The 27,735-nt window shown below is 49.1% G+C and overlaps 1 protein-coding gene across 1 annotated transcript in view; it reads left to right on the top strand.

Moving 5' to 3' along the window:
* Positions 1 to 17,322, top strand: part of LOC103048981 (unconventional myosin-Ig-like) — a 62,514-nt gene extending 45,192 nt beyond the window's left edge. The window contains exon 22 of the mRNA XM_088150346.1: positions 15,014 to 17,322. Within this exon, the coding sequence (XP_088006472.1) occupies positions 15,014 to 15,170 (157 nt within the window). The 3' untranslated portion in view covers positions 15,171 to 17,322. The remainder of the gene's footprint in view (positions 1 to 15,013) is intronic.
* The last annotated feature ends 10,413 nt before the right edge of the window (positions 17,323 to 27,735 follow it).

The following is a 27,735-nucleotide window of genomic DNA, read 5'->3' as shown; positions in this document are numbered from 1 at the left end:
TGAGTTGGAAGTGATGGACTGCCAGACAGCTGCCAAGGCCAGGCCAGTCATGGTCCTCTTGGGAGCTGTGGATCTGCAGAAGTCACAGGCGGTGAGAACAAATAAACTGGGTGTGGGGGCAGGGGGTTAAACTTTGCAAGAAAAACAGGAACTGGAATCTTGCAGGATTTAGCCTTGGATTTGGGATTTGTGCCTCCTGGAGCCCCTTCCTAATCCTAACCCTTTGAAGAGTGGGGGCTGGAAAAAGAAGGGAGCTTAGTAGCTCCTTCGAGGCCTTCACGTTTGAGAGCTGAACCTGAACCCCAGAGCAGCAGAATCAGAAAGCTCTCGATCGCTGGGAGATCTTCTATTCAGGTACTTGATTTTTTGGACAGACCAGGATTTCTGGATCTAGCCTTAACCTTGCTGCCATGGTGATGGGAGCTCAGCCCCCTCCTCTTAACGGCACTTTAATTTTAATTAATGCCCATTTTAATGCCTTCCAAAAGTAAGTAGGCTAACTTTCCAGCTGTGGGAGGGGGGAATTTCTCACCTAATATAGGTTGGCATCTCCTGAAGGGAACAATTCTGACAACTAGTCCATCCACTTACTTATTTCTTAGACAGAATGATAGAGTGGGCAATAAGCTTGGAGATCACCTAGTCTTTAAGTCTAGTCTGTAGTCCAACCCCCTACTCAGCACAGGATCCCACTACAGCATCTTGGAGAGATGGCCATCCAGCCTCTGTCTGAAGACTTCCAGCAGAGGAGAACTGACCATTTCATGTGGTAGCTTGTTCCATTGGCTCATGGCTCATACAGTCAGGAAGCTCCTTCTAATGTTTAGCCTGAACCCACTACCTTGCAGTTCTGATCCTGCCCTCTGGATCAACAGACAATAAGTCCACTCTTCCTTCTGTGTGACAACCCTTCAGGTATTGGAAGACTGATGTCATGTCTTTCCCTATTTGTCTGAAAAAAATATACTCAATTTTTTTCACCATTCCTTGTAGGGTTTGGTTTCCAGAGTCTTTAACATCTTGGGAACCCTACACTGAACTCACTCCAGATTGTCACTGTTCTTTTTGAACTCTGCAGCCCAGATCTGGACCCAGTATCCCAAACAGGATCTGACCAGGGTAGATTAGAAGGGAAGAACCCTATGCTCCTCTTAATGGGCTCCAAGATAGCACTGGCCTTTTCAGCAGTTGCATCACACTGCTGGCTTATGTTCACCTTGTGGTCAACAAGGCCACATAGATCCCATTAACATGTGCTATGCCAAGCCGGGTCTCCTCCATCCTACACCTTTTTCCTCCTGGACACAGAACTTGACATTTCTCCCTGTTCAGCTCCATCCTATTCATTTCAGCCCATTGCTCAAGCAGTTAAAACTTTGTGAGGGTTCTGTCTTTCATCTAATGTATTAGCCATCTCTCCCAGCTTTGTATTGTCTGCAAACCCGAGAGCCATTCCCCCAACAACCTCCTCCAAGCTATGGACAAAAGTATTGACCGGCACAGGGCCCAGGACTCAGCTGGATACTGCTTTCCAAGCTGAAGTGGAACCATTCATGGGTCCTCTTTGGGTGTGGTCATTCAGCCATTTTGAGTTAATTTAGCATCTAGCTCAGGGTTTTTCAACTGTGTTCCACAGAACCCTAAGAATTTGATGGGGTTCCATGAGAAATTCAGTGCAAAAAATAATAATGATAATAATAAGTTCACTCAGAGACGCCAATTTCCTATCTCTAGAGCTTTGTCTCTTGATCAAAGATTCTGGGAATTTTTAATGAAGAGGTTCCATTCCTGAAAAAGTTTTAAAAGCCCTGATCCAGCCCATATTTTACTATTTTATGAAGGAGAATCTCATGAGATTCCTGTGGAGGTATACTATGTCTATGGAGTTCCCCCTATCTATTAAGCTAGTAACTCTATCAAAGAAGGAGATAAGATTAGCCTGGCACAATTTGTTTGTGACAAACCCATGCTGACTCCTCTTAACCGTGGCCTGCCTATCCAGCATGTCAGGAACATGCTGCTTGATTATCAGTCTGAAAACCTTCCCAGTATAGAATCCTGACCCTCCTTCCCTTCTGAAGATGGGGGTGACATTGGCCCTCGTCCAGACTTCTGGGACCACGCAGTCCATATATGTATACACCATCTATGCACACACACCCTATCACATGGTTCATTTTGCAGGATACGGAAGGCAAAAATGAACAAGAATACTAAGCCAAAGAAATTAAAGGCAAGAGATTGAAAAGAAAAATTAACTAAATCTAGTTTATATCAACACCATTCAACACCCCATTCCATTTTTTTCTATCCTTGCAGACCGCCTGCGTTTCCCCTGCATCATTTCGTAAAATATCTTGTTTTTCTGAACTCTCCTTTTGAGGCTCTCATCACCTCCGTCCAACCACAAATTTCTCAACCTTCCCCTTTCTCTCCACCCATTTACTCTTCCTTTATGTACCTATTTTGTGATTTGATGCTCATGTATTCTCTTTCATGGCCCAACCGCCTCAGTGCACTTCTTTCATCCTGCTGACTCACATGTACATTCAGTCCAGACGCATTCAGTCTTGACCCCCTCCTCTTATTTCATCACACATGCTGAAGTCCTCCATTCCCACTGCATTTACTTTACACTTCTGTTTCTCCCGACATACTAAACTCTCATTTCCGTATAACATAGAGGGAGGACGAAGCACGCTCCTATTCTATATTGCCACTTTGGCTTCTTTCGATAGACGTTCATTCCTCACAACAGATTGCATATTTTTAAACTGATTATCCTATAGCTAATGAAATAGAGTAGAATAAAAACCCTAATCCTATCCCATATAAAATAGATCAGAAGCAATAAGATGATGAAAACTGCAATGTATGTGAAAAAAGGGTGTGCTCCCGTCTTGATTTCTGTACACTCCTGGTAGATGACACTCTCTCAAAGATGCTGTAGCTGCAGTACGACAAAGAAGGCAGTATCAAAGGGACTCGGAGGACCTGATTGTATTCACACAATACAGTTGACCTGGTTATTAAATTAACCCATTTTTCTAGCCACCCACCATCGCTCAACCCTGACCTAACCTAATCAATTGAGTTTGCAGAACCTGCCCAGCTACAAATATCTAGCCCAGATTAAAAGTGACCAAATTTAGGGCACGGTGCAAGTGAGGCACCAAGTTTGCAACTGACCTGGTTAAACACGTTGTGAACACACAGCCTGTAATTCTGTGCTTTGCTTCAACCCTATTTCGTATCACATGCCCTGCAGCTGGGAACGTACGCTCTTGGGGCCCATTGGGTACAGCAGACAATGAATTTCAAAACACCCTTAAAATAACCTACTTTCTCTGCCACATTAACGATTACTTTAAAGCAGAAGGGGGCAACAAGAATGTTCACAGACACTCAGAGAAGAGAATGTACGGATCCCGTTTTAGAACAGCTGCTCTAATTTCTAGTGCATTTCTGGGCATGGTGCATGATGGTAATCCCTCTAGCACCCTTAAGCCCAGGAGATCACTTCTGTCCTCAGTAGACTGTCTCCTAGGGAGGCCCTCCCCCCACCCCACCCAGTTTGTATCCCAGTTCAGAGAAAGCTTTATATTTCTTCCATTGCTTGAAGTAGAATGTGGTTGACAGTGAGGATTCTTAGTGTACATCAGTGTTTCTCAACCTCAGCCACTTTAAGCTGTATGGACTTCAACTCCCAGACCTTGGCCAACTTTAAGCTGTATGGACTTCAACTCCCAACCTTGGCCAACTTTAAGCTGTAGGGACTTCAACTCCCAGACCTTGGCCAACTTTAAGCTGTATGGACTTCAACTCCCAGACCTTGGCCAACTTTAAGCTGTATGGACTTCAACTCCCAGACCTTGGCCAACTTTAAGCTGTATGGACTTCAACTCCCAACCTTGGCCAACTTTAAGCTGTAGGGACTTCAACTCCCAACCTTGGCCAACTTTAAGCTGTAGGGACTTCAACTCCCAGACCTTGGCCAACTTTAAGCTGTATGGACTTCAACTCCCAGACCTTGGCCAACTTTAAGCTGTATGGACTTCAACTCCCAACCTTGGCCAACTTTAAGCTGTAGGGACTTCAACTCCCAATCTTGGCCAACTTTAAGCTGTAGGGACTTCAACTCCCAGACCTTGGCCAACTTTAAGCTGTATGGACTTCAACTCCCAGACCTTGGCCAACTTTAAGCTGTATGGACTTCAACTCCCAACCTTGGCCAACTTTAAGCTGTAGGGACTTCAACTCCCAGACCTTGGCCAACTTTAAGCTGTATGGACTTCAACTCCCAGACCTTGGCCAACTTTAAGCTGTATGGACTTCAACTCCCAACCTTGGCCAACTTTAAGCTGTAGGGACTTCAACTCCCAACCTTGGCCAACTTTAAGCTGTAGGGACTTCAACTCCCAGACCTTGGCCAACTTTAAGCTGTATGGACTTCAACTCCCAGACCTTGGCCAACTTTAAGCTGTATGGACTTCAACTCCCAACCTTGGCCAACTTTAAGCTGTAGGGACTTCAACTCCCAGAATTTCCCAGCCAGCATGGCTGGCTGGGGAATTCTGGGAGTTGAAGTCCCTACAGCTTAAAGTGGCCAAGGTTGAGAAACGCTGGTCTCAACAGAAGAGTTGAGCTGTAGCTCAGGATTGAACTGTGGAGTCCTTGGGGTTTTCTGAGCTTGGTTGTTTTCTTGCAGACGTTTTGTTACCCAGCTAGGTAACATCATCAGTGCTAGAAGGGAGTGAGGTTTGCTCTCTGTTTATCTACAGTAGCTTGCCCTGTCAATGTTGGCTGGGGTGTTTCCCCCCCTCCCATAGTTCCTTGATTGGGGTATTGTTTCCTGCTTGATTGTTTGTCTGGTGTTAATCCTGGTGTTAATCCCTGCCTGTCCTGGTGTTGATTGCTGGTGAGGAGCTGTTCTGGTCTTTCTGTTTCTTTTTTATTCTCTCTTTTGAAGAGTGGGTAGATGTGGTTTATCTCTTTGTGCCTGTTGATGGCTGCCTTGTCTGAATACCAAGCTTCCAGGAATTCCCTTGCATTTTTGGATTTAAACACCGGTCTACATCAACTGATGCATGCCTGGAAGTCTAGCGTGCCACAACAACACTTTCGTATTTGCTGAAGTTAGTTGTCTTAGTGTATTTTAAAATAACATGTTTATGAACTGATGATTAACTGCTTTAAGTGCTACATTTATAAGACCTTTTCTGATTAAAAAAGCACACCAAAACACTGATGTAAAGATGCCACTGTGGAAAAAAAAAGATTGTGTATTAGACCAATAGCTTTATAGCCCCAACTCAGATACAAAATAGCATGAAAACATTCAAGGTACCCATAATTTCCTGGCTATGCCATGGGTTCAAACTAAAGGGTGGCCTTTCATCGTTGCTTTTGTGGTCCCCGTAGCCTTCATTTGTGAGGGGAGGAGTTCAGAGAAGGGGGTTAAAATCCCCGAAGCCCCCCCTAGACATGGATCCTGAGGCCATCCACTTTGGAAGAATTTGAGAGGCCTTGTGTGGCATGCAAGCTGCTGTAAAGCCTGCGTTCCTGATCAAAGGAGGGGGGGGGCAGAAGGGAGAGGAGAGGATCCAGGGGGAAAAAGTGGTTGTCCAAAACCTCTATTAAGCTAGATGAGACATTGGAGGAGGCCGCAGATATTCAGATGAAGTTACAAGCAGGATGGATAAAGAATCAAGCGATCGTCAGTTCATTTTAGAAAATCTAAGCTCTAGTTCTCACCTTGGGCGTTCTCCTATCTTTAGTGAAGCGCACAGCTTACTTGATAGGTGGCAAACAGATGTAGGAAGAGAACAGGTGTTATATTAACAGAAACAGGAACATTTAAATGGGGCACTTCAGTCTCCCACAACCAAGTGCCTTCCAGATTTGATAACTTAAACTCCCCTAGTTCTGAGCATGGCCAACACCGGTTGCCTGGAATTATGGAAACAGAACTCCAGCATATCTGGAGGACAATAGCAGGGGAAAGCTGGCATACTAGGCTAGGAAATAAAAGCTCTCTGATTTGGCTTCCATCAGATTCAAAGCGGGAGCTGGCATAGGTTTATCTAGTCTAATGGCTGGAGGAAATATACTGTCAGAGAATAATAGTGGGTAGATGGTAGCTTTAAAAAAAGGTAAGAGTACTCTTGACGGGAACAGAAAGATGCTCGGCATCTGTGCGGTGTTCCCACAGAAATAATTTCCCATTGCTGACTGCTGTTTTTCGACCTCCCGGGCTAGTCCACAGCCCTGGGATTTGCTAGTTAGCCTCCTCTCCAAACAGTAACCAGGTCTGACTCCGCTTGTCCTCTCAACCCGGCAAGCCCGGGCTTTAGGTAAAGTCGGAGAATAAAATCCTAGCCTCCTTGAATAAACCCTCTTTGAAATGCGGCTGAAAAACCCGGCGACTTGCAAGCCTTCTCAGGGTTTGGGGAGAGGAGCTCTCCAGGGTCCTGAAGGAGGAAATCCTGCAGCTGAACGGATTTCAGGGCCGGTTTTGTGTTCTCGTCTTCCACTCATCTTCCAGGGTGTCACAGCACACCAAGGCATTTTGTCAGCACCATCTGAGAGGTTAGCTCCAGAATCCTTTGACTGGTTTCTCAAGATACTAGTCCACACTGGGAACTGATGCATAAGATTTGGGGGTCATGCGACAGTCCTCTTGGCCAATCCTAGTTAGAACCCACATGCCACACAGAAGGGAGGGATGCGCAACTCGCTTTTGGTTTCTGCCCCTCTGCCATCGCTCGCCTCCACACCCTGCTCCCTGTAGAGAAGTAAGCTGCCTTTAGCATCACAGCTCCAAAGACTTGCTAGCAAGGTAGGAGGAGAGCCGTGTCAGTCTGTGGGTAGCCGAAAACCAGGAGGAGTCTGAGAGCACCTTTTCCAGCTATCAAAAGTTATTAAAAGGCAGAAGCTTTCATGATCTGCAGCTGATGTAGGTTGTAAATTAGGTTGCAGTACTAAGGCTCACTGCAAAAAGAGGTGGAAAATTGCTAAAATTGTGTAATGTCGATCACGCCTGAACTGCCCTGTCAATGTTAGCCCAAACTTCAAGAATGGCTTTATTTATTTATTTTTAACTTTCAAATTAGTCTTAGCTCCTGGTAACTGCATGGAGCGGTCCACACACTTTGGGGAGGTAGTTGGCCATTTCCTTCTACCTAGGCCTGAGAGAGGGGGCCTGGCCCAAAGTCCCCCAGCTGGCTTTCGTGCTTAAGGCTGGACTAGAACTCAGGCCTCCCCGCTCCTGCGCCAGCACCTTCGCCACTAGACCAAAGTGGCTTCAAGAACTAGAAATGAATCGTATAAATGGCTCATTAACGGGCAACACTGAAATGGCCTTCTTAGCTGTGTGGCCCACGATTTGTGTTTTTTCATTTCTAATGAAAAAAAACTAAAGCATAATTAACACGCACACACACACACTGGCAGTGTTCCACTTTTCCTGTGAAACTGTGTGATTTCAGAGTGTGAGACTCGAAGCAACAGCTCTTTGGAATAGGATCATCCATGAATTTAGACTTTCATTTACACTTCTGAAGTTCTGAGGGTGCAACTGAGTGCTTGCAAATGAAGGTGCTAGCACAAAGAGACAATCGTTTCTATCTAGCTTTGTTGCACAATTTTTCTCTGATGCCGTGACAAGGGTGGAATTTAATAGTCTGTCATAGCAGGGTATAATGTGCATGCGTTTTTAAATTCTCATTTTCTGGCATGAGAAACCCCCCCCCCCACCTCTGCAATCAACCACATTTGTTCTAAAGGGATACATTTATTTTTAGATCTGCCTGGTTTGTTATGGATAAGTTTTTCAAAAAATATATATTTTTTAATGCCCTTAACCTGGGCTTGGGGTATGAGAAGAATGTAACTGTGTTAAACTGCAGTTTTGAAACAGATATTAACAACATTCAAACTTAACTGAAAAAGCTATTTTTCAAAAAAGAAAATGGAGTTTGGCTCTTCGCTTACAGCTGTAGCCATGATGATGCGAAGGCACAGGAGGGGTTGCCCAGCCCACCATGCTTCTTTCCCAGGGCACAGCCATGGGAGATCAGGGCAAAGACACTTGGCATCATTCCTGGCCAGGCAGTTCCCACATTAATGTGCCACCACGAGCCAGGTGGGACCGCGGCACGAAACGGTGGGTTGGAAAGAGTTGCAGCTGAAAGAACATTTAAGAGTGGTCAGAAATGTGGATCTAGAGCAGGATGGGGCAACCATCTGGTGGGTGGAGAGCATACTGTAATTAGCATTTTTTAAGGGCTGAGGGCTGCAGAGGACAGGCTATGATGGATGATGTGGGGGTGGCGTTTTGGTGGTCTGTCTCTGTAAGACACAGCCAGGAAGAATCACAGTCTGGTTGGAGAGATGGTGGGTGTGCTGGAATACTACTATAAAAGTGGGCGATTTTTTTCCTGAGCATTGCATCCAATCATCAATTTTAATATGGCTATATTTGTGAATAGGATGTTAGGATGTTTCTAGCCATTAGAAATGAATGCAGCCAGATCAGCGCTGTGCTCCTGAATCACGGAGTTCAGGATTTTCTTAACCGCACTGCAAATCTGCACGCCGGTACATACTATATTTATCTGGGCAATGTCAGTAAGGTCATATCAATAAGCCGTGCTTGTGTTCTTGGTTGTTTTCCTTCAGTTTCAGGAATAAAGGGGATTTATCTTTATCTTTAAAACAGTTCTAAGTTGGGTTGGGTTGGGTTGGGTTTGGCTGCATTTTTGAGTGATTTATACCTTGAAATGGCAGGGAACCATGCCATCAAGCTGTAGACTGGCAGAGGCTCTCACAACTGAACTCAGAAAGCAGAGGCTAGTCCTAGCGTGCCCGAAGTTCAGCAGAAACCAGTGTTTCTTCCCTGTCAAAGTAAAGAGGCCTTGCCAGGTGCAGATGGGGGTCCTTGGGCTTCCATAAACACAAGGGAGGGGGTTTTCAAGCAAGTTTTTCTAGGGTTTGACTGTATCTAGACACTCTCAATGCCAGCACAAGAGCCCAACACCTATTCTGGTGCAACAGCCTTCTCCTGAGTAACTGTCCTGGCAAAGTGTCCTCATCACGCTTCTGTGCCCTCCAGCCTTGGCAATGGCTTTCATGCAGGCCTGATCAGTGCTGTGAGGACTTGATTCTTCAGCATCAGGTCTGCCTGGCATCTCGTCTTCCTCCCTTTGTGCCATTACTCGTCTACCAGGGGCACAAGCATTCTCGGGGAGCTTGAGAGCGGCTGGTGGTCTTGAGGCCTCTTATGATTTACTCCTGGCCCAGAGCAACCTTTCTCAGCCTGGCACCTGCCAAATATGGCAAAATCCAACCACTGGATGTTGCAATCCAAGAACAGGGGGAGATAGAGGCGGAGAGACTTAAACTGGCTGGAGCTGGCGGTCTTTGGGTGAGTGGTGAGTGCACTCGGTATTTGGGGAAGGGGAAGGGCCAAAGTCGGTGGGGCGCAGACCTGAAGGAGGTAGAAGCCGTGTCAAGCAGTTGCAGAGAGGCAGGATTTTTGGGATAGGAGTTCAGAAGATCGTCTTTCTTCTTACTTTTACTATATATACAAAAAAAAAAAAAAGTTTGTGAGTTGATGCGTCTTTCCCTCCTTAAAACTCCCAAGGCATGACATGATGGGGCTTTAGCCGCTGTGTGCAGAGCAGCCCCCAGAGTCTGTATTGCCCCACGGGGCTTCAGGCTGCTCGGCAGGAAGCCCAGGGCCCACTTTTCTGAGAAGGGACGCCTCCCTTGGGGCCACTGCAGCACCCCCCTAGGAGGAATGCAAGGGCAAGGGGGGGCGGGGGGCGGGGGGCGGGGAAGGGCAGCTGTATTTCTCCCTCTGAGTAGGACCAGCCCCTTCCTGGAGTTTTATTGGCGCAATTGATGTTGGGGGCTGTAACCAGGAGCTGAACCCCCTCCTCCTCCCAGCTTGGGGGTCATCTGGAGGGCCGCTGGTTGCCCTTAATGCGTCTTCCTTACAAAGCTGGAGGAGTCAGAGATTTGCTGCCCCACTTTGAACATATCTGGGAGCCCTTTCGAAGGTTGCTAGGTAACTGCTGGAAAACTCATTAGCAGCCGAGATAGGGAAGAACAGTGGAGCTGGGGAGAAAGGAGGGGGAAAGGGAAAGGTGAGGAGGGGGAGGAAGAGGAAGGAGGAAGGTGCCAAGGCGGGGGGGGGGCAGGGGGCAGGGAGGGCTGACTCTTTCCAGAAACCCCTTGCAGGCAGCCCGTCACAAAGTCAGGGCTTGGAAACAGAGGTCAGAGCTTAGCCTCCGTGGGGGTCCCCCCTTGCCATTATCTTTCCCTAACCCAGGTAGGGGGGACTACAGCTTCCATCATCCACGGCCCTAATGGGCCATGACGCTGGGAAAGATGGCGTTGGCATCCAACATACCCCAAAGCGGGGGGAGGCTCTGAGCTCAGCTGAACCTGGTTTTCAACTGTTTCTTTAAACACCAAAGTGAATTTCCTACCGATTTTAATAAGAGGAGAGCCGTTTTTGTCTGCGGTGGCAAAAAAATCAGGAGCCTGGGAGCTCCTTTTCCAGCTAGAAGATTTAATTGGATTTAAACGTGGGATTTCAGTTGGGGTGAGGCTACTGTACGACCTTCCTGTGTCAGTCTAGCCCCCCTGTGCATCCGACAAAGGGGGTGCAGCTCACGAAAGCTTCTGCCTTTTGGGAGAATTTGTTAGTCGGAAAAGGTGCCTCCAGGCTCCCTCTGATTTTCTGCTGATTTGAAGTGGCTTATACTTTTATTTTAATTGATGTAACACCAAGAAGGACATGGAAAGGAGTTAAGAGAATGACCAGTTTTTTTAACAATCCCAACAGCTCGCAGCTCGCAAGCAATACCATTCAACACAAGTTTCCTTGCTCCCTTTTTCTAGAGTTGTATCTTGCCAAGTTTTACCCAGTCCGCCTTCAGGGACAATTTCCAACACACACACACACACACACTTCCCTAGCATGATGGCCAGGGAATTCTGGGAGTTGAAGTCCACACATCTTAAAGTTGCCAAGGTTGAGAAACACCGCTCTAGACATGCTGGACTACAACTGCCATCCTCCCCAGCCAAGCGTGAAAAAGGGATTCACTTCTTTTGCTGTTTATTGATCTGTTAGATTTACAACCTGCCTTTCAATCAAGACCCTAAATTGGTAGACATTCAAGCTGGTAAGGCCTTGAAGCTTGTCCCTAGAAATTTATTTATTTATTTACTTATTTAGATTTATATGGCCACCCCTTTCACCAGTGCAACTGGGCAGCTAACAAGAATTAAAATATAATATAAATAGAATGTATATTTAAAAAAAAAATTAAACTACCATACCCAACTCATAGACTGATAAGAGGGTTCAGCAGGTCCAGACCATCATCTGCACCTGCTGTGTATCCATTCTTTTGTGCTCTCTTTTTCGGAAAGGGGCATCCAGGGGCACCTGCATGGGTGATCAAAAAAAATCAAGGGGACCATCACGACCGTCTCATGGAAACCTCCAATAAAAAATAGGGCTTCCATTGTACAGTCACTACTGCCGTCTTGACTTTTTTGACCCCCCCCCCATGAATGCTTCTGGATGCATCTATTCTGCATTGAAAGGGGGGACTTCTGCCTGGCACCTCTGAGTAGTGGAGAACGGCCTTGAATGAGTCAAGGCTTTGTCGATGGGGCATTCATCAGCAGGAACGCGAGGATGACTTCACACGATTACCAGGCTGGTCTGGCTCTGGGGCGTGCCTGAGTCATCCAGGGCTGGAAAGGGGAGCCGGCAGGCCGGATCTTGGAGGATGTGAATGGAAATAGGCTAAAGGGCACAATTTGGTCTCGGAAGGGTCAACTGGCAGAGGCCCCCTTGAGTGAGGGGCAACTCCTATCTTGAATACCGGCTCGCATTTCAAGCATTTCTACCCCGCCTTTAATCGAAAAGCGTTGATGATAAAGAGCTGCTAACAGCCTGACATCAAAGCCTAAAGCCCCAGTCTCTCAGGGCACAGCTTTTTAAGCCAATCATGGCAACAGGACAGCAATAAAACTTGTTTTATAGTTTTATACTATAATAAAACGTCGTAACTTAGAGATGTCTAGAACGTTGCAGGGTAAGAGTGGAATATACTTGGCCACTAAGAATTAGCACAGGAGGGGCCACCAAAGCCTTTCAGGGAAAAAAGCCAAGGGGCCATTTCTGTAAAATAGGTGAAGCAAAAGCCCTTCCTCAAATTATCCATTTCTCTTCCGGCAGTTTCTGATTCGTCTCCCCCCGTTTCTTTCTCAGCCAAAAGCACTTTCCATGTCTTCCTCGTGCCTCTCCGTCCAGCTCTGCCACCCCAAATAAAACCCAGGAACTGGTGCTCCTAAAATACATCCCCCCACTGCCCCCGCCAGCTCTTTCCAGGGGCCCAGCCCCTTTCTGCTCCTCAAAGCCCTGCTTGTCTGTCTCCTTTGCAGCTGCAGAGGGTGGGGGGGTTGCCCAGCAGGGCACTGGTCTATAAATAGTGCCGTAAAAATGCCTGAATGCCCATTGCAGAGCCTTGCTTTCCCCTGGTGCCCTGTGAAGCTGGCCAAGGTTGGCTGCCTCCCAACCCACCAGGGCAATGTTTCTCAGCCTTGGCAACTTGAAGGTGCGTGGACTTCCACTCCCAGAATTCCCCAGCCAGCAAGTTTGAAAAACACTGCTCTGAAGGGAGGCACCCTGTTTGACAAAGGCACTGTAGAGATGGCCTTGGAAAAGGAAGGTGACAGCTGGCTGGGGAATTCTGGGGGCTGAAGTCCGCCATCTTCAAGTTGCTGAGGTTGAGAAACACTGAATTTAAGCCCAGGAAGAGAATATTAGAAAGAGACGGGCTCTGTCTTAACTTCCTTTGGTATAAGAGGGAGGGAAGGGAAAATGCAGCTAGGCCTTCAAGATTCTGTTATTACAGACTAGATTAATCATACAGGCTTCCAGTATTTTTGCTGTGTCTGTTTCTAGATCTGGCCTACCTCGAAGGGCTGGCCAGCACCCAGCCAGATTGAACCCTCAGGGTGCCTTCCAGGAGTTTGGCTCCGGGATCAACGTTGCCGTCGTAGCCGCCATCCACAGCAAAGAGGGGAGGGGAGGCAGCTTCTCTTCCACCCCCCTCCAGGACTCCCCCAAAGACAGCTGTCAATCATGGGGATCAGTGACACCGTCTGCAAAGGGGGGGGGATAATGAGCCAGGGGTCAGAGGTCACCCTCCAGATGGTTGCACGTGTGGCACACAAAAGGGATTGTGTGATGTGTGTGTGTGTGGAGTGGCTCAAAGTGCAGGCGGCTCTCCTTAAGGCATGTTAAGAAATGCCCCTGCCGGGCCAGCTTTTTTAAAATCCCAGGTGGAGCAGGACATCCAGCAGCTGCGAGATAAAAAGGGTTGCAAACGTTCGCCTTAAATAGGACGGGGAAGTTGGGGATCTGAAATGGCCTCAAGCGGAGTCCCTGACTCGGTGCTCTGAGAATCGAGGGCCACAAACTTCCACCGGCAAGTTAATCAAGTGAAGCTTCAGGCAATTTTAATTGGCAGGGGCTACATTCTGGTTGGGGGAGTTAATAGAAGCCTCCTCGCTTATCTGGAAACCAGAGACAGGGAGAGGCGTTCTCTTATAAAGACTGGCGTGCTGAGCGTTATTAAAAGTCTTCCTTTCCGGCTTCCCTCGGGGGAGCCTGGCGTGATGCGCAGACAGATTTCAGGTTCGTTTATGAATTGGCAAAGGGAAGTAAGTGACTAACTAAGTCCTTGAACTGTTTCACAGCTCCCTTAAGTGTGCAGATGGAGCACTTCATCTTGACTTCGTTAACCATCAGTGCAACTGGGGTCAGCAACGTAGTGCCCACCGGCTTCAATGGGCCCGGGGGAGAGGAGGGTTCTTGCATGGCCTCACTTTGCAAAGCCCACCACGCTGGCTGAGGACAGGGGCTTTTGGGGGGAGGGGGATCTGAGCTCAGAAAGGCGGCCTAGGAGGAACCCCGATGCCATTTCCCTTCTCCGCGGGTTTCCACCTCTCTGGCTGCACTGGTTCCCTCAGCCTCCCTGAGCTTTTGCTCCCGGTCCTGCGTTCCAGCATCCTGCCAGAAACTTTGGGAAAGAGGGATGTGCTCCAGGGCCTGGTTGCCATGGCACTTACCTAGCACCCAGTTGCCATGGTGATGGTTGGCCAGGAAGAGACGGACAGGTTCAGGCTAAGTTTAGACGTGGGTTAAGTCCTTGGATCCATCTGCCAACAGAGGGGGCGGATTCTCTGCCGCCAGAGATGCTGAGAAAAGTCGCCGCTTTGGCCAACTGTCACTCCTGGCTTGCCAGAACGGATTTATGGCACATGGCGAGGACGCAAGGGCTGTTGTGGTTGAGAACCTCCACGGCCCATAGCAGTGATCCCTCCAAACGGTCGGCCGCCACCAGAATCAGAGCCTGTACATTCTCCCTCAGGAGAAGGACGATGCGCCTTCTGGCCCTTGTTCGGTGTCTCATTCTGCCGGTGTTACCACTGGAAGGGGCCTTCTTGCCGTTAATGCTAAGTTTAAAACTTGGTCTCCTGGCATCTCACAGGTATCATTAACAAGCATTGAACAGGGGTTCCCCAGCTGGGAACCCGCTATGCTCCCTGGCAGCACCGTTCTTGGGGCGGTGGGGTCAAAAGTGCCCCCCATCACACAATAGAAACTCCGCCCCCTTTTATGTGCCTGAAAGAGGTGGGGCTTCCACGGAATGCCATCTGTGCTGGCTGGGGGATTCTGGGAGTGGAAGGGCATGCATCTTCAAGTTGCTAAGGCTGAGAAGTCCTGGTTTAGACATACAAGTTGCGCTAATACAATAGGTCCCGTAAGCCATGATTTCTGGCTTAGTAAGCTGGGCAGCAAAGCATGCCTTTTCAATCCACCATGGTTAAGCAAACCATAGTTCGTGTTATTGACTCAGCTGGGTTACTCTGCTGGACAGCTTGCCCGTTTTTGCAAACCGGTCTTTTCCTACGTTTGCAGGATCAAGCGAGAGTTGCAAGTGAAGGTGGCCGACTGCATCCCGCTCAGCCTGAACAGCCGGAAGCGGCTGGTTACGGTGGCGACAGGCAGCAACGTGACCGTGCCGGACTTTGCAAAGAGCCGTGATGGTTTTGTGCTGTACTGGCCGAGGAGTTGAACCAGGAGAAAGATGGCGCCGAGGTCTGGCTCCTGGAGAGGAGCAGAAACGGACCACGAGTCATGAGATCTTGCGCCCCTTCTGCACCGCGTCTCTCTATTTTATTGTGGCATTTTGGGGGGGGGAGAGGGGAACTGTGTTCATTTTTATCCTGACGTTCTTCCTTCAGTCTCAGCGACAGAAAAATGCCAAGCGGGGGTTCCTTATTAGACATTGTGGCTTAAACTCCTGCCATGCGCATAACCTGATTATGGAATTGACCCAGAATCCCTAACCATGGCCAGAACCATGGCTTTAATTCTAACCACAGTTAAGAAGAACCAAGCAAGACCAACACAGCCACGCAACCTGTAATTTGTTTGATGGAATAGGCTGCGTGAGCTCAGAGCTGGGTGCCTCCCTGGCACAACACAGCCACGGGGAGCATCAGTAAGGGGCCGCAACAGCACCAGTGAAGCGTTGGATCTTCCCCAGCACACCGTGCCTCTGACCACCGGTCCAGGCATCTCTCCTGCAGAGGCCCAAACCACCCCTTTTCTCCGCTGCTGACAAAGGAAGGGTGTTCAGCCAGGAGCCCTCCTGAGCATCCCGTTGCAGTGGCCCCATAAGAGGCCCCATTCCCCACCCCACCCCTTTTGCTCTTCCACTGGGGAAAGAGGGACCAGATCACTGTCTTATTCTGATGCCCGTCCAGGGATCCGGCAACAGATGACGGGGAAGGAAAAGGCGGGGAGAGGGTGTTTATACGTGCATGAATGGTTGGAAGAGAAGGAGAGAAAGTGGTGGTCATCTGAAGGAGTCTGTCTCATGGCTGGTTCCCTGCCAGAGCTCGCTGGCACTCCGGTGTCTTTGGAGGCCGAAGCATGAATGTAATATATTCTTTCCTTATCAATGGGTGACTCGAGCAGACATAATCACAGCAACGAACAGGTACCCTAGCCCAGTGGCTCCTCTCCAGCAGGTTCTGCCTCCAATGGCGACAGACTCTGCTGGAGCAACTCTGCGAACACCCCTACAGGGTGGAATAAGGGAGGCGACCCTCCAGAAACGGTCCCTTGAATCTTCCACTTTAATCCAAGATGCCCTTAAAACTCCACGTCTTAATGCCTAAGGCCAGGATCACTTCTCTGGCCAGATCCCCCCCTCCCCCATGAGTTAGCAGGTCTGAGACTCAAACTGTCCCCTGAACAAGCAGAGACTTTCAGGATCTTTCCAGTTACGATCCAGACAAAGGAAACCCCAAAGGGAAGGCTGGAAACTGGATCATTTCAAAGCCTCCACACCCTGGTGTTTTGGTTTCATCTTCTCTCGGGGCCGCCAGATCTGGGCTGCAAAAATCTGTGCCACCACCAGAAGTCACCAACAAATTAGAGTTTCTATCTGCCGCCATCCAGTGGTCATTTGTAATATTGCAGCTGTGTCTTGGAAGTTCCCAATATACTGTAGAAGCCTTGCATATCCGGAGATGAGGCTATAGGGCTGGAGCATCCCACAGGAGACACCATCATGATAGGGACGGAGGACATGATAAGCGTTTCTTCTTATCAAAGAGCAACCAGCCAGGGACAGAGTCCATCAGGAGTCAGCCCAGATGGCAATGGAAGGCCGCACCAAAGAAGGTCCAAGAGAAAGAGCCGGTCGGGGTCCAAACCAGATCTGGGTGAGCCCAGCAGTCGGTCATAGAGGACGAGACAAGGCTTCTGGAGTTAGATCCAGCAGCACACAAAGGTAAAAGCATTCCCAGCACCGGGTCATCTGCAACTGACTGGTTTTATCTCCCAGCCAAGGGCTCCGCATGAAGACTCTGTCTTAAAACAACTGGATTGCGTAGGCTCCGTTAACATGGTGGTCACAGCCAAGTGGGGTATTTCTGCCAAGCAACGTTGCCCCGCCGTCTCATCCTTGTGGTCCCCCAGCTCTTGACTGCAGCCAGACTTGGAGCTTTCTGGGGAAATGAAAAGGAATTTAGAGCTGCCTTGGGGGAGGAAGAAAGGAAGGAGTTATGGAGAAGCGATTACCCAGTCCAGAGATGGAAGCTCAAAATAACCCCGTCTTGATTTTATTTAGCATAGGAGAGGGCAGAGAGAAACTTGGACAGGCTTTCGAGATTCTGTTATTACACCCCAAAACAATAAAGTTTTCCTGGAATCTCTGCAGTGTCTGTTTCTTGACTTGGCCAGTCTTGAAGGGCTGGCAGGAATTCCCATTGGGGTTGCAGGGATCCTGGAGGCATAGCCAATTCTTCCCTTCTTGTTCTTCTCCCTGACCCTGGACCCTGGAACCCTCTGGTCCAAGACCACCTCCTCCTCCTCCTCCTCCTCCTCCTCCAAGGGTTAGGGTGGAAGGAATCTGCCATGGTGGCCAGGATGGCTTGTAACCCGGGGACTACAGGCCCCCTCCAGGAAGAGGCTGTCACTGAGGGTGTACAACTCGGTGTGTTTGGATCTCTGAGTGAAATTCAGGCCCAGATGCATGGTGTAGCTACACAAGAGCAATTTGCTTCTTGCTGTTGGCAAGTACAATAGTGCCTTTTCCATGTTCCCCTGGCCAGGTGGCTGCAACCTATCAGTCAGAAAATGCCAAAAGGAGCCCCAGAAAGGGGAGTCGCCCACCCTCCTGGCCACAACCGTGCCATCTGAACTTACTCCAAGCCCAGGAGAGCTGCTGACTGGTACAGAATACCTAGATTAGTCTGAGATGGCATTGCAAACGCGGGCTGGCAAGAGAGCCCTGGTGGTCCACTGTGGCACTGTCTTCTTCCTCCCTTGGATCTGGCTCAAGCTCCTTTTCCTAGCCAGCATTACCACACCACAGGGATCATAGATTCATAGAATGCAGGTGCTGGGAATCTTCTGCCCCAAGCCCATGCCCAGGGCAGGATTCTAGAAGATACCTCTCTAAGTTGAGCTCTGTGAATGACTGTCTACAATCTCCCTAACACTATCGCTCATCACTTGAAGCAGTCCTTGATAGAGGGGTCAACGGGGTGGACACCTCCTGTGCTCCGTTTTGTCTGATCTAGTGAACAGAGTGGATATTATGGTCCCCCAAAGCTTCAGCCAAGCTCCAAGACTCCATCTATGCCACCCAGAGGTCATTGGGGCGGTGTGGGGGCTTCATGCAATGACCTCATGCAACCAGCAATGGTAGGTGAGAGCATCAGGGAGGCTGGACACTTCTCTTGGCTTAGAGTTCAAACTCCAATGCTGGGGGATGCCCAAAGCCTATCTATTTAATGTATTCCTTATTAGACAAGCCTGTCAGGATGAGGGGTTGATCGATTCAGATTCAGAGGACCTGGTTGTCTTGGAAAGCAAGAGACTTCAGGGGAGGTTCTGAAGCAGAGCTGGTGCGCCTTCTGTGGGGCTTGCATTAACTGGATTCCTGCGCTGAGCAAGGAGCTGAACTCAGGGATCTCCAAGGCCCTTCCAATTTTATGGTTTTATGATTAAAATTAGCCTCCAGTTAACTGATGGGGCTGACAACAGCAGTTTGCCCGTGCTAAGGGCTGGATAGATATCTGAGCCAGCACAAAGCCACCTCTGAAGCTTGGAAGGTGGGTGAGAACCATTGCTCTCTTCCTCCAGCGCAGGGTTTCTCAACCTTGGCCACTTGAAGATGTGTGGACTTCAACTCCCAGAATTCTATAGCTGGCTGGGGAATTCTGGGAGTTGAAGTCCACACATCTTCAAGTGGCCAAGGTTGAGAAACCCTGTGCTAGACCATATTAATCTTACTAAGAATATATGCCTAATGAGATCAGGAAAAAGTAAGCAGTAGACAACATAAAAGCCAGGGAAGTCGCCTTTAGGTGGCTCAGGAGGATGGTTTCTGTGTTTGAAGGGTGATGGAGGGTCCTGGTGATGCCACACTTTGACAGCCAGGACTGGTGGAATCTCCACTGGTCTTGCCCTTTTCTTGCATTTTGGTTGGAGAATTTACAGAGAAGGGTGGCTGAGCCTGGCAGGGAAAGGGAGGGTGGCTGTCGCGAGGCATCTGGAGGGAGCCTAGCGGGGGGTTATAGCGCTCCTTTTCAGCTTCCACTTTGCAGGCAGGGAAGAAATTAATTGCTGACGGGAAAGCAGGGAGAGCGGAAAAGAGATTTACTGTTTTTTTACTGCCCACCAACCTCTTTTATAGGCCAAGCTCTGAGAGGCCTTTGGAGGAGTTAAAATGCCACTCTCCTGATTAGCCTTTTCATGGCTAAAAGAGGAACCGATCCTTTCTATCTGTCTTGCAATGTTAGGGATAAGAGGAAAAATTCACAAGAAGGTTTGGGAGTACTGAAGGTTGTTTGGCTGGATCCTGGGGACCCAGCCAGCACCCCGCAAGCCATGATGGGGACATCACACATTAGAAGGCAGGTAAGGGGCTGAGGGAATAACCTCCACTCTGCTGTGGCTGGAGACTGAAGTAACAACCAGGGGCTTTTCCGGTCCTTTTCCAGCAGCTGAAGACTTTCAGGAGGGCCCCAGAGGGCAAAGGCAGAGTTAGGCTGCAGAATTGGCCTGCGGGAGGGCATTTTGGAAAAATTCAAGCTTCATCTTCTCAAAGTGGTTGGGGTTCAGGACGCAGGTGCAGGCCAGTTCACGTCCTCCATTCATTCACACCCCACATGGCATCGGGCCTGGTTCCTTGAGGGACTGCCCATCTCCCATGGCATCTGCCCAGCCGATTCGACCCTGCAGGGTTGCACACTCGGGTTCCTTCGATTAAACCAGTGTTGTCCAAACTTGGCCACTTTAAGATGAGTGGACTTCAACTCCCAGAATTCCCCAGCCAGCATGGCTGGCTGGGGAATTCTGGGAGTTGAAGTCCACTCATCTTAAAGTGGCCAAGTTTGGACAACACTGGATTAAACCATGCCCTCTATCGGGACCCCTGAAGCGCACCTCCTCTGTAGCAGCACCTGCCCTCTGGGCTGAGGCTCCCCCCAAGATCTGGATGGCCTCCACTCTGCTGCTGTTTCCAAGGGGCTTGAAGACCTGGCAGAGCAAGGGGGACTGAAGCCCCCTTTTAGATTGTACGGGTTTGTTTTTTGTTCCTGTCTGGTTTTGTCATCTTTTATTCCCTCGTTCTTGTTTATTATTTTTTTATTCATTCTTTTTACTGTTATTCCTTGTGAACTGCCCCGAGTCAGGTGGTATACAAATTTAATAAATAGTGATGAAATCATAATTCAACCCACCTTTCATTCAGCAGCAGCTGAGGAGGTGTAATCTCTCTGCTACTTCTTTATGTTACTATCGCAAAATCATTTTTCTTTCCTGCTTGTTCTCCAACTTTTGCCTCCCATCTTTCTTTCTACACTGCCTGGCAGCTAATCTATGATGCCTGTTTATTCCCTGTTGCCTGCTGGTTGGCACCCGATACCCCTGGATAGGAAATAACTTTTGGGCATTGGTAGTTCTGCAAAGCTCCTCTCTTTTTTTCTGAAAACAAGCCTCCTGCGAGGAGCGTTCCCTCTGAATCATGCCCGAGTCTGAAGAGACCAGCCGACGCATCACCCTCGGCTCCGCTGCTGTCCCTTCTGCCCGCCCGTTTGCATTGAGTAAGGAAGCCCTTTGCTTCATGAAAAGCTCACCGCAGCATGACTGGGCTGTGACTGTTTCTGGTTTAAGCCCAGAATTGCTGCCATGGATTAATCCAAGGTCAGATGAATCAGAGGAAAGTTCAATCCCATTCATGCTGACTCTCAGGAGAAGGCTTGGTGGAAGGGGGTGAACCGAGCGACCATTATGTAGGAAACAATAAGGTGCTTGGCCTCCCCACCCCTGTAAGGGGCTTCTATTCACCAGATTCCCCTTCGGTGCCCAAACAAGCTTGTCATTTGGAAGTGGCAATGCTTGGAAGTACATCAGCCGATGACTAGAAGAGACCGATTACCGACTGAGTTGGGTCAAGTCACGTGCTCCTCCTGGGAAGAGCACCCCAGAAGATGGGTGAAGGCCCTGAGTCATGTGAATCCTGGGCTGCTTGATCTTGCCTCCTGATGCACAAGGGAAGTGAGGATGGTGCGTGCTTTGCCCAGAGAAAGCCCTTGCTTCTGCCCCTCGCTTGGCTTCTCATATCACACCAAGCAAATGCACCAAGCCAGAAGCCATGGCTGGTTGAGCCAAGCGTGCTAAGTCCAAACAAACAGAGCTCATGATGGTTTAGTGTCCACAGCCCATAGCTGGTAGCTCACCCACAGCAGCCTCACCCACGGAGAGCCATTAAGAGGGACCCTGCACAAAAGGGCTGATCAGCTCACCCCATGTGTTCTCCTGGGAGATGACCCATTGGAGGAAGATCTGGAATTGGCTGAGGAAATCACAAGCGGCTTTCAGAAACCCTGAGGCTCTGCCTGACCCCATAAGCCACTGCCCAGCCCTGTGGTGGCAGAGGGTGCAATCAGGGGTCAACAACCAGGCGAAATCTGTCATCAGGAGGAAAGGTTGAGTCAACCCCCTTTCATGCAGTCACTCTCTGCCTTGGAGAACGTTGGAGACGATGCTCTCCAGCGACTCACTCTGGGAGGCGGGCAAGAAACAGCACCCCAAGTGTGCCAGCCTCTTCATTAGGCGGGGGAGCAATTCACACACCCCCACCCTTCCTACAGACAAGCCACAGCCGGAAAAAGCTGCCAGGAGTGAGGATAGGCTGGACCTATTAAGCTGTCCGGTCTTCCTGAAGCACGAGATAAATGGATTAATTCCTAAACCAAGGCAAGGGGGTTGTGTGAAGGTAGCCCTTGTGGAAGTTTGATGGTCTATAGCAGTGTTGTTCAACCTTGGTCACTTGAAGATGTGTGGACTTCAACTCCCAGAATTCCCCAGCCAGCAAAGCTGGCTGGGGAATTCTGGGAGTTGAAGTCCACACATCTTCAAGTGGCCAAGGTTGAACAACACTGGTCGATGGAAATATATCACCAGCTGCCACCTTTGGCAAAGAAGCTCGACTTCTCCTGCACTTGAAAACGGTTGTTAGGGAAGTTTAAAAAGCAAGGAAGAGGAATTCCATCATGCACTCTGCCAAGATCCCATCACAAACGCAGGGAAAATCCAAAACCAACTGCTATTTCTTTTTAAAGATGGCCTTATTTGTTGACCATGGGGCTGATACTTCCGTGATCCTTTATAACACCCTGTGGACTCAGGAGATTGCGTTTATTGCAAGAAAACCTTTCCTCATATATGCCTTTCAGACCTGTTAGTTTTCAGCCCCCCTTGCATCCCGCCCACCTGGCCATGCCTGTGGTGCATTATGGGAATCAACCTCCCAAACCAGCCTAGTTTGGTCTAAGAAGCCTTTCTAGGCCCTGAAGCTTAGTTGCCTTGGAGATGTGGGTTTGCTGGTTATTATTTGGACCATCCAGCGTTCCGTCATCCATGGGGCTAATCTAGGACTCCAAACTGCATCATCCCCAGCCAGCGTAGAACCATTCAAGGTCTTTATGCCACTCAAGTCCTAGAAGAAGGAACCCTAATACGAAGCAAATGTTGGCCACCACCAGAGGCCATTCTCTAAAGGAACCGATTTGAGTGATGGTCCAGAAATAGGGGTGGGTGGGTTAGATTCTCTATCTTAGGGCAGATGCAAGAAAAGCTATCCAAGTTTTATCATCTCTAGGAGACCCCGCTGGTTGTCTCGGTCCCATCAAAGGCATGCAGTCACCACCGCCATTCCCAAACCCAACCTGGCGCTCTGCGGCCACGAGACGTCTGAGACGGCAGACTCCAGCCCCCCGAAGATGCCATGTACACAGTGCATAAGGTTAGCCAACATTTTTTCAGTCTCACTGGTTGTTTATGCCGTGTGCCGAGTCAAGGTTGGCACAAACAAAGCAGAGTTAGTTGATTGGCTGTGTGCACAGCACCCTGGACCATGAACATTTGGGCGGGGGCATGGGGGGGTGCAGGTAGACCAAGAAGTCAAGATGGTACCACAACTGCCCACTTAAACCCTTTTTTCTTGAGGTACAATGCAGAGTTACGACTGCCATCTTGACTTTTCGGAAGCCCCCTGACACCCCCACCTCTGGCGTTCACAAAATACCCAACCAAGAAACCAGTTCCAGTTTAGTCTAGCCTATATTAGACAGGGCCAGCCACCCAACCAAGTTTCCAGCAGTTGTTCATTGCCAAATCTGGCCCCAGATTTCCTTGCACTTTTTCCTCCCAGGAACCAGTACCTGGTTTTGCGTGACGTCTTAAGCAACGGGCTTAGATGAAGAGACCAGAATTGAGCCGGCTTGCTGTCCCCAACGCCTCTGATGATCTGTGTCTCCTACCCACCGCACCCTGAACGTTGGAAAGGATTCTTCTTGTCCAGCATCGTTTTCTCCTCCTCCTTTAAAAGGGGCTTAACGTTTATTCAGCTTTAATTTTATTTTGCATAAAGTGCTACGGTCAGCACCCCCTTACCCATCCCCCTCTTGCCTCATTTAGAAAGGGCAGCTGTGTGGATGCAATGTGACAGGTCAGAACAATGTAAGAATTCAAACACTTAGGCAAGTCTCAAATAGTAAATATTATACAAATAGATTTCAAGTCTCCGCGTGGGAGAAGGAAAAAAAAACATACTTTTTAAAAATTTCGAGTCTCCTCTGAGTTCCTCATTCAGCAACGGGAAGAGCACTGCGTTCTGAAATTAGTTCTCATTTCAAGAAAAGGGTCGCAGTCTGAAGCTGCTTTCACAGGAATCAAAAGTGCCTTTTGCCCACGATACGGACGCGCAGATTTATCTGTGTAATTTTTTTTCTTCCAGGCTTCCCAACTCATATGAGGATACAGTTGCTGCAAAAATCCAACTGAAGAAATACGCAGAGATCGGAACAAATAAAAGGACCTTGTCTGAAAAACAGCAGTCCAATCCTACTGGGAAATTGATCTGTTCTGATCGTAGGGGCTGTTTCGTTCGCCGCCGCAGGAAGGAAACCTGCAATTTTTATGCCAGGCTGCTGAAAGTCTGCTCAGCCACAGACCTTTTAAAAATTACACACAAAATTATTCCAAATTGGAACCACATAAATAGGAGAGAATGACCAAGAAGAAAAAGAATAAATACATCATTTCAACATGCACAGCTTCCCACAGGAAGCCTATTTACACGATTATGTACAGATCAGCTTTACCCTGGTTTAGCAGCAGCTGGGGAGGGGGGCAGAACAGAGATCTCCCCGACGCTCCAAAATTAACCGTTCCTATTTTTCACTGGTGTGGATATATTTTGCAGAGATTATTTGGAGAGCTCTTTCAAGACCAGAGAGTTCAACGGTTGGGTTTTCAATTCTCCTGGAGGTAAACGTGGTTCCTTGTCACCACCGTTGGGACTAGCATTGATTAGACTCAATTAAATCAAGGACTGACAAATGCTCGATCCTGTTGTTTGCATAAATTATGCAAATTAAGGAAAATGCATAAATTATGTCCCAAGAAATGCTCCATCTTATGGCGTGCATCCATGATGCGGACCAGGAAAGGCTACATAACTGGGCTGGGTCTAGAGCAGGGTTTCTCAACCGTGGCCACATGAAGATGGATGAACTTCAACTCCCAGGATTCCCCAGCCAGCATGGCTGGCTGGGGAATCCTGGGAGTTGAAGTCCATCCATCTTCAAGTGGCCAAAGTTGAGAAACCCTGCTCATATATATAAAAATAACCAACAGACCAGGCTGGGTCAGCCCAAAAGCTAAGTCAGCTCCCCCAGTGCCTAATGGATGCCTCGGGGAAGTGACCTTGGACCACATCCTTACCTCCCACCTCCTGGATGTCAAGGCCCCCAATCTTGGGAATAGCCCAAAGCCAACAAGAGATATCTAGGCGCGAACAAGCATCTTCTCTCCCATGGATTGCCTAATCCTGCCTGGCCAGTGGGTGGGCTGCAGGGGTGGGGTCAAGATGGCAGCACAACCATGTGCATAAAAGGGGTGAGGCTTGGGTAGCTTGGACGTGGCCCCCACCTTGACCCAGCGGGCTGCATCGAGCAGGAGAAAATTCTACAGCTGAACCTCAAAAACGGGCGTGATGCTCTTCCTACCTTCACTGGACCAGAATCAGATCAACTTAATCGGCCTATTTCATGTGGCTCTGACACATTTAGCTGGCTGTTCAAGGAAAAATGTCTCCTTTTTTTTCTCTTACTTTGGGGGCTTGGTTTTCAGGGTATCCAACACATGTTTTAGCGTAATAAAACGTCCTGGCATGAAAACAAAAATGATTGTGATTGAATGAAGAGGCCCTTTTGCCAAGGAAAGGGGCAATTTCAAATATGGTGCAGAGACAACATATACCTCTCTCTCTGTGACTGGCTCATCTGCCCTCTCCAAATCTTGCCTGTTGTCATGGCAATTTGCAGATATAAATATATTTAAATCCTGCCCCTTCTCCATCTGCCAAAATCATATTCGATAATGATATCCTGCATGCGCCCTCTCGCAAGAAGGCTCTTGTTATTTTCAATGAGTCTTCTTTTTAGGTAACTTCAAAGAGGACAGAGGGCTACGTAAAGTGGGTCTTCTTCATTTTTTTTTAAAATAACCCCTGCTTGTCCATTTTTTCCAGTTGGAAATCTGGAAAAATCTATACATACAAATCTAAAATGGTACCTTTCTAGTTAAAAACTTAACCAGGTCAGTAATAAACCGAAGAGCTTCATTCACACAACATGCTGGCCTTGGGTTTTGTGTGGCTTAGAGTGTTGTGTGAATCTGGCTCGCTGGTCTGATTTACATCCAATGTACTATGCAAATCCAGGAAATTGATTAAATTAACCAGATCTGCGCTGCACATCTCCAGACAACCACCAGGTGGCAGCAGAAACACTGGAAACACTGCCGTTTGCTGCCCTCTGGTGGCGGTCTGGCTTTCTGCTGCTCAGATCTAGTAGCCCTAGTTAACTCCGTAACTAAGTTAAGCACATCACGCAAGTGAAGTCAGAGCATCACAAAGTTTCCCTGAACGATCCCAGGAGATGGTCGGGGTGAGCTGGAACCACAAAGAACCACGAAGAAATGTGGGCTTGGTTCAGACAGGGGAAAAAATAACAGAAAAAGAGGGAGAGGACCCCCTCCGGGTTAGAGGCATCACCAGAGACCCCGGACTATGCCTGGGCCAGTCCACGTAAGGAGGCCGTCCTAGATTCATCTCAACTGGACAAGTGCCCGGAGCAGCCTTCCCTCACTTGATGCCCCCAGAAGCACCAACGCAGGCCCTCCCAATCCCTGGGCTCAGGGAACACGAAAGAGGTGGACGCCCGCCGGTTGGAGCCTCCAAGGGTGGCCAGATCTGTCAGAGAGTTTAGAAATCTTGTTCTAAACCCACTGCATGTGGCCTGAATGCCACCCCTGCGGGCAAAGGGAGTGCCAAGGACTTCCACCCCCATCACCCCCACCCCGAGAGAGAGAGACTGGCACGGCAGTGGGGAGACCGGGAAAGATGGGAAAGCAGAAGGGCATCAGGGGCTGGGGGACAGCTGCTGACCTGACCCACTGGGAAAATCACTCAGCATCCCCCTTCCTCTGGAGAAATCCACCCTTCCTCTTGGCTTCCCAGGGAGGGAAGGGCGTCATCGTCAGGGCCAGGTGAGCAGGAAGCCAGCGGCACAGACCGATGGACTCTTGAGAGGTCCTCGTCCCCTTCAGATGGGCTCAGCCACAACAGACCGCCTGGCTGGGATGGAGTTACGGAGCAGCGCCACGGGGGGCACCAGGTTGGAGACGACCACCCGACGCACCCCTAACTTTGTGAATCCAAGGGAAAGAAACAGGCAGCGGAGCCGCCCCAAAACAACTCGGTGGCCAAGCCTTGCACACTGCCAGGAGGGCGCACTGCAGAATTCTGTTTGGTTTGATCATCACCCCCTCCCTCCCGGGAACTGTCGGAATAAGTTCGGCAAAGGGAACTTGGCACCTCCAGCAGCCTCGAAAAAACTGCATTTCCCAGGGTCTTTAGGGAAGAGGAAGGCCCCCATTCCTTTTCTGAGATGGGCCTGAAGCCCCCTCCCACCAGGTCCCTGAATTGCAGTAATGCAATTGCCTAAAATTAGGAATGTGGTTCACCCACGATTTTAAAGCAAAAAACACAAAAACCAGGATAAGCTCTAAGACAGGCTAAAGATGGTTAAAAATCAAAGAGCCCCCCAACAGTAAAAAATGGAACATCCTATCTCCTAACCAGATGTCACAAAACATGGTTTTGCCCACTGAAGGCTTCATTTCCCCCCCCCCCGCCCCCCGTCTAAGCCTTTCACGTGAAAAAACCCAATTCTGTGCTGAGAAAACAGACATTTTACAAACACTGTATAGCAGGAACTATTCAAGCATTTTGAAGGAGATGTTGCTGCGAACACCACAGGGGTGAGAATCTGGGGACCTGCAGTCTCCACGTACCTGGAAGGCTGTGACGTTTGGGCTGCAGGTCCCAAGAAGGTGCCCTGGACTCATTTGCAGCATGGCAGAGGATGACGGGAGCGCAGCACCGGGACCGAATTCAGCAGCACATCGGCAGTCAATGCACGACTCTCTTCCCTGCAACCCTGCCCAAAACCTTGCGGTGTCCATGAGGGGTGTCCACGGGAACAGTG

This window comes from Python bivittatus, unplaced genomic scaffold (genome assembly GCF_059951505.1).
Source record: "Python bivittatus isolate LINGU-HERP-01145 unplaced genomic scaffold, Pbiv_v1 ctg000610_np1212, whole genome shotgun sequence".
Classification (NCBI taxonomy): Eukaryota; Metazoa; Chordata; class Lepidosauria; order Squamata; family Pythonidae; genus Python; species Python bivittatus.
The sequence above is the reverse complement of the archived record's forward strand: the minus strand, read 5'-3'. Positions and strand labels throughout refer to the sequence as shown.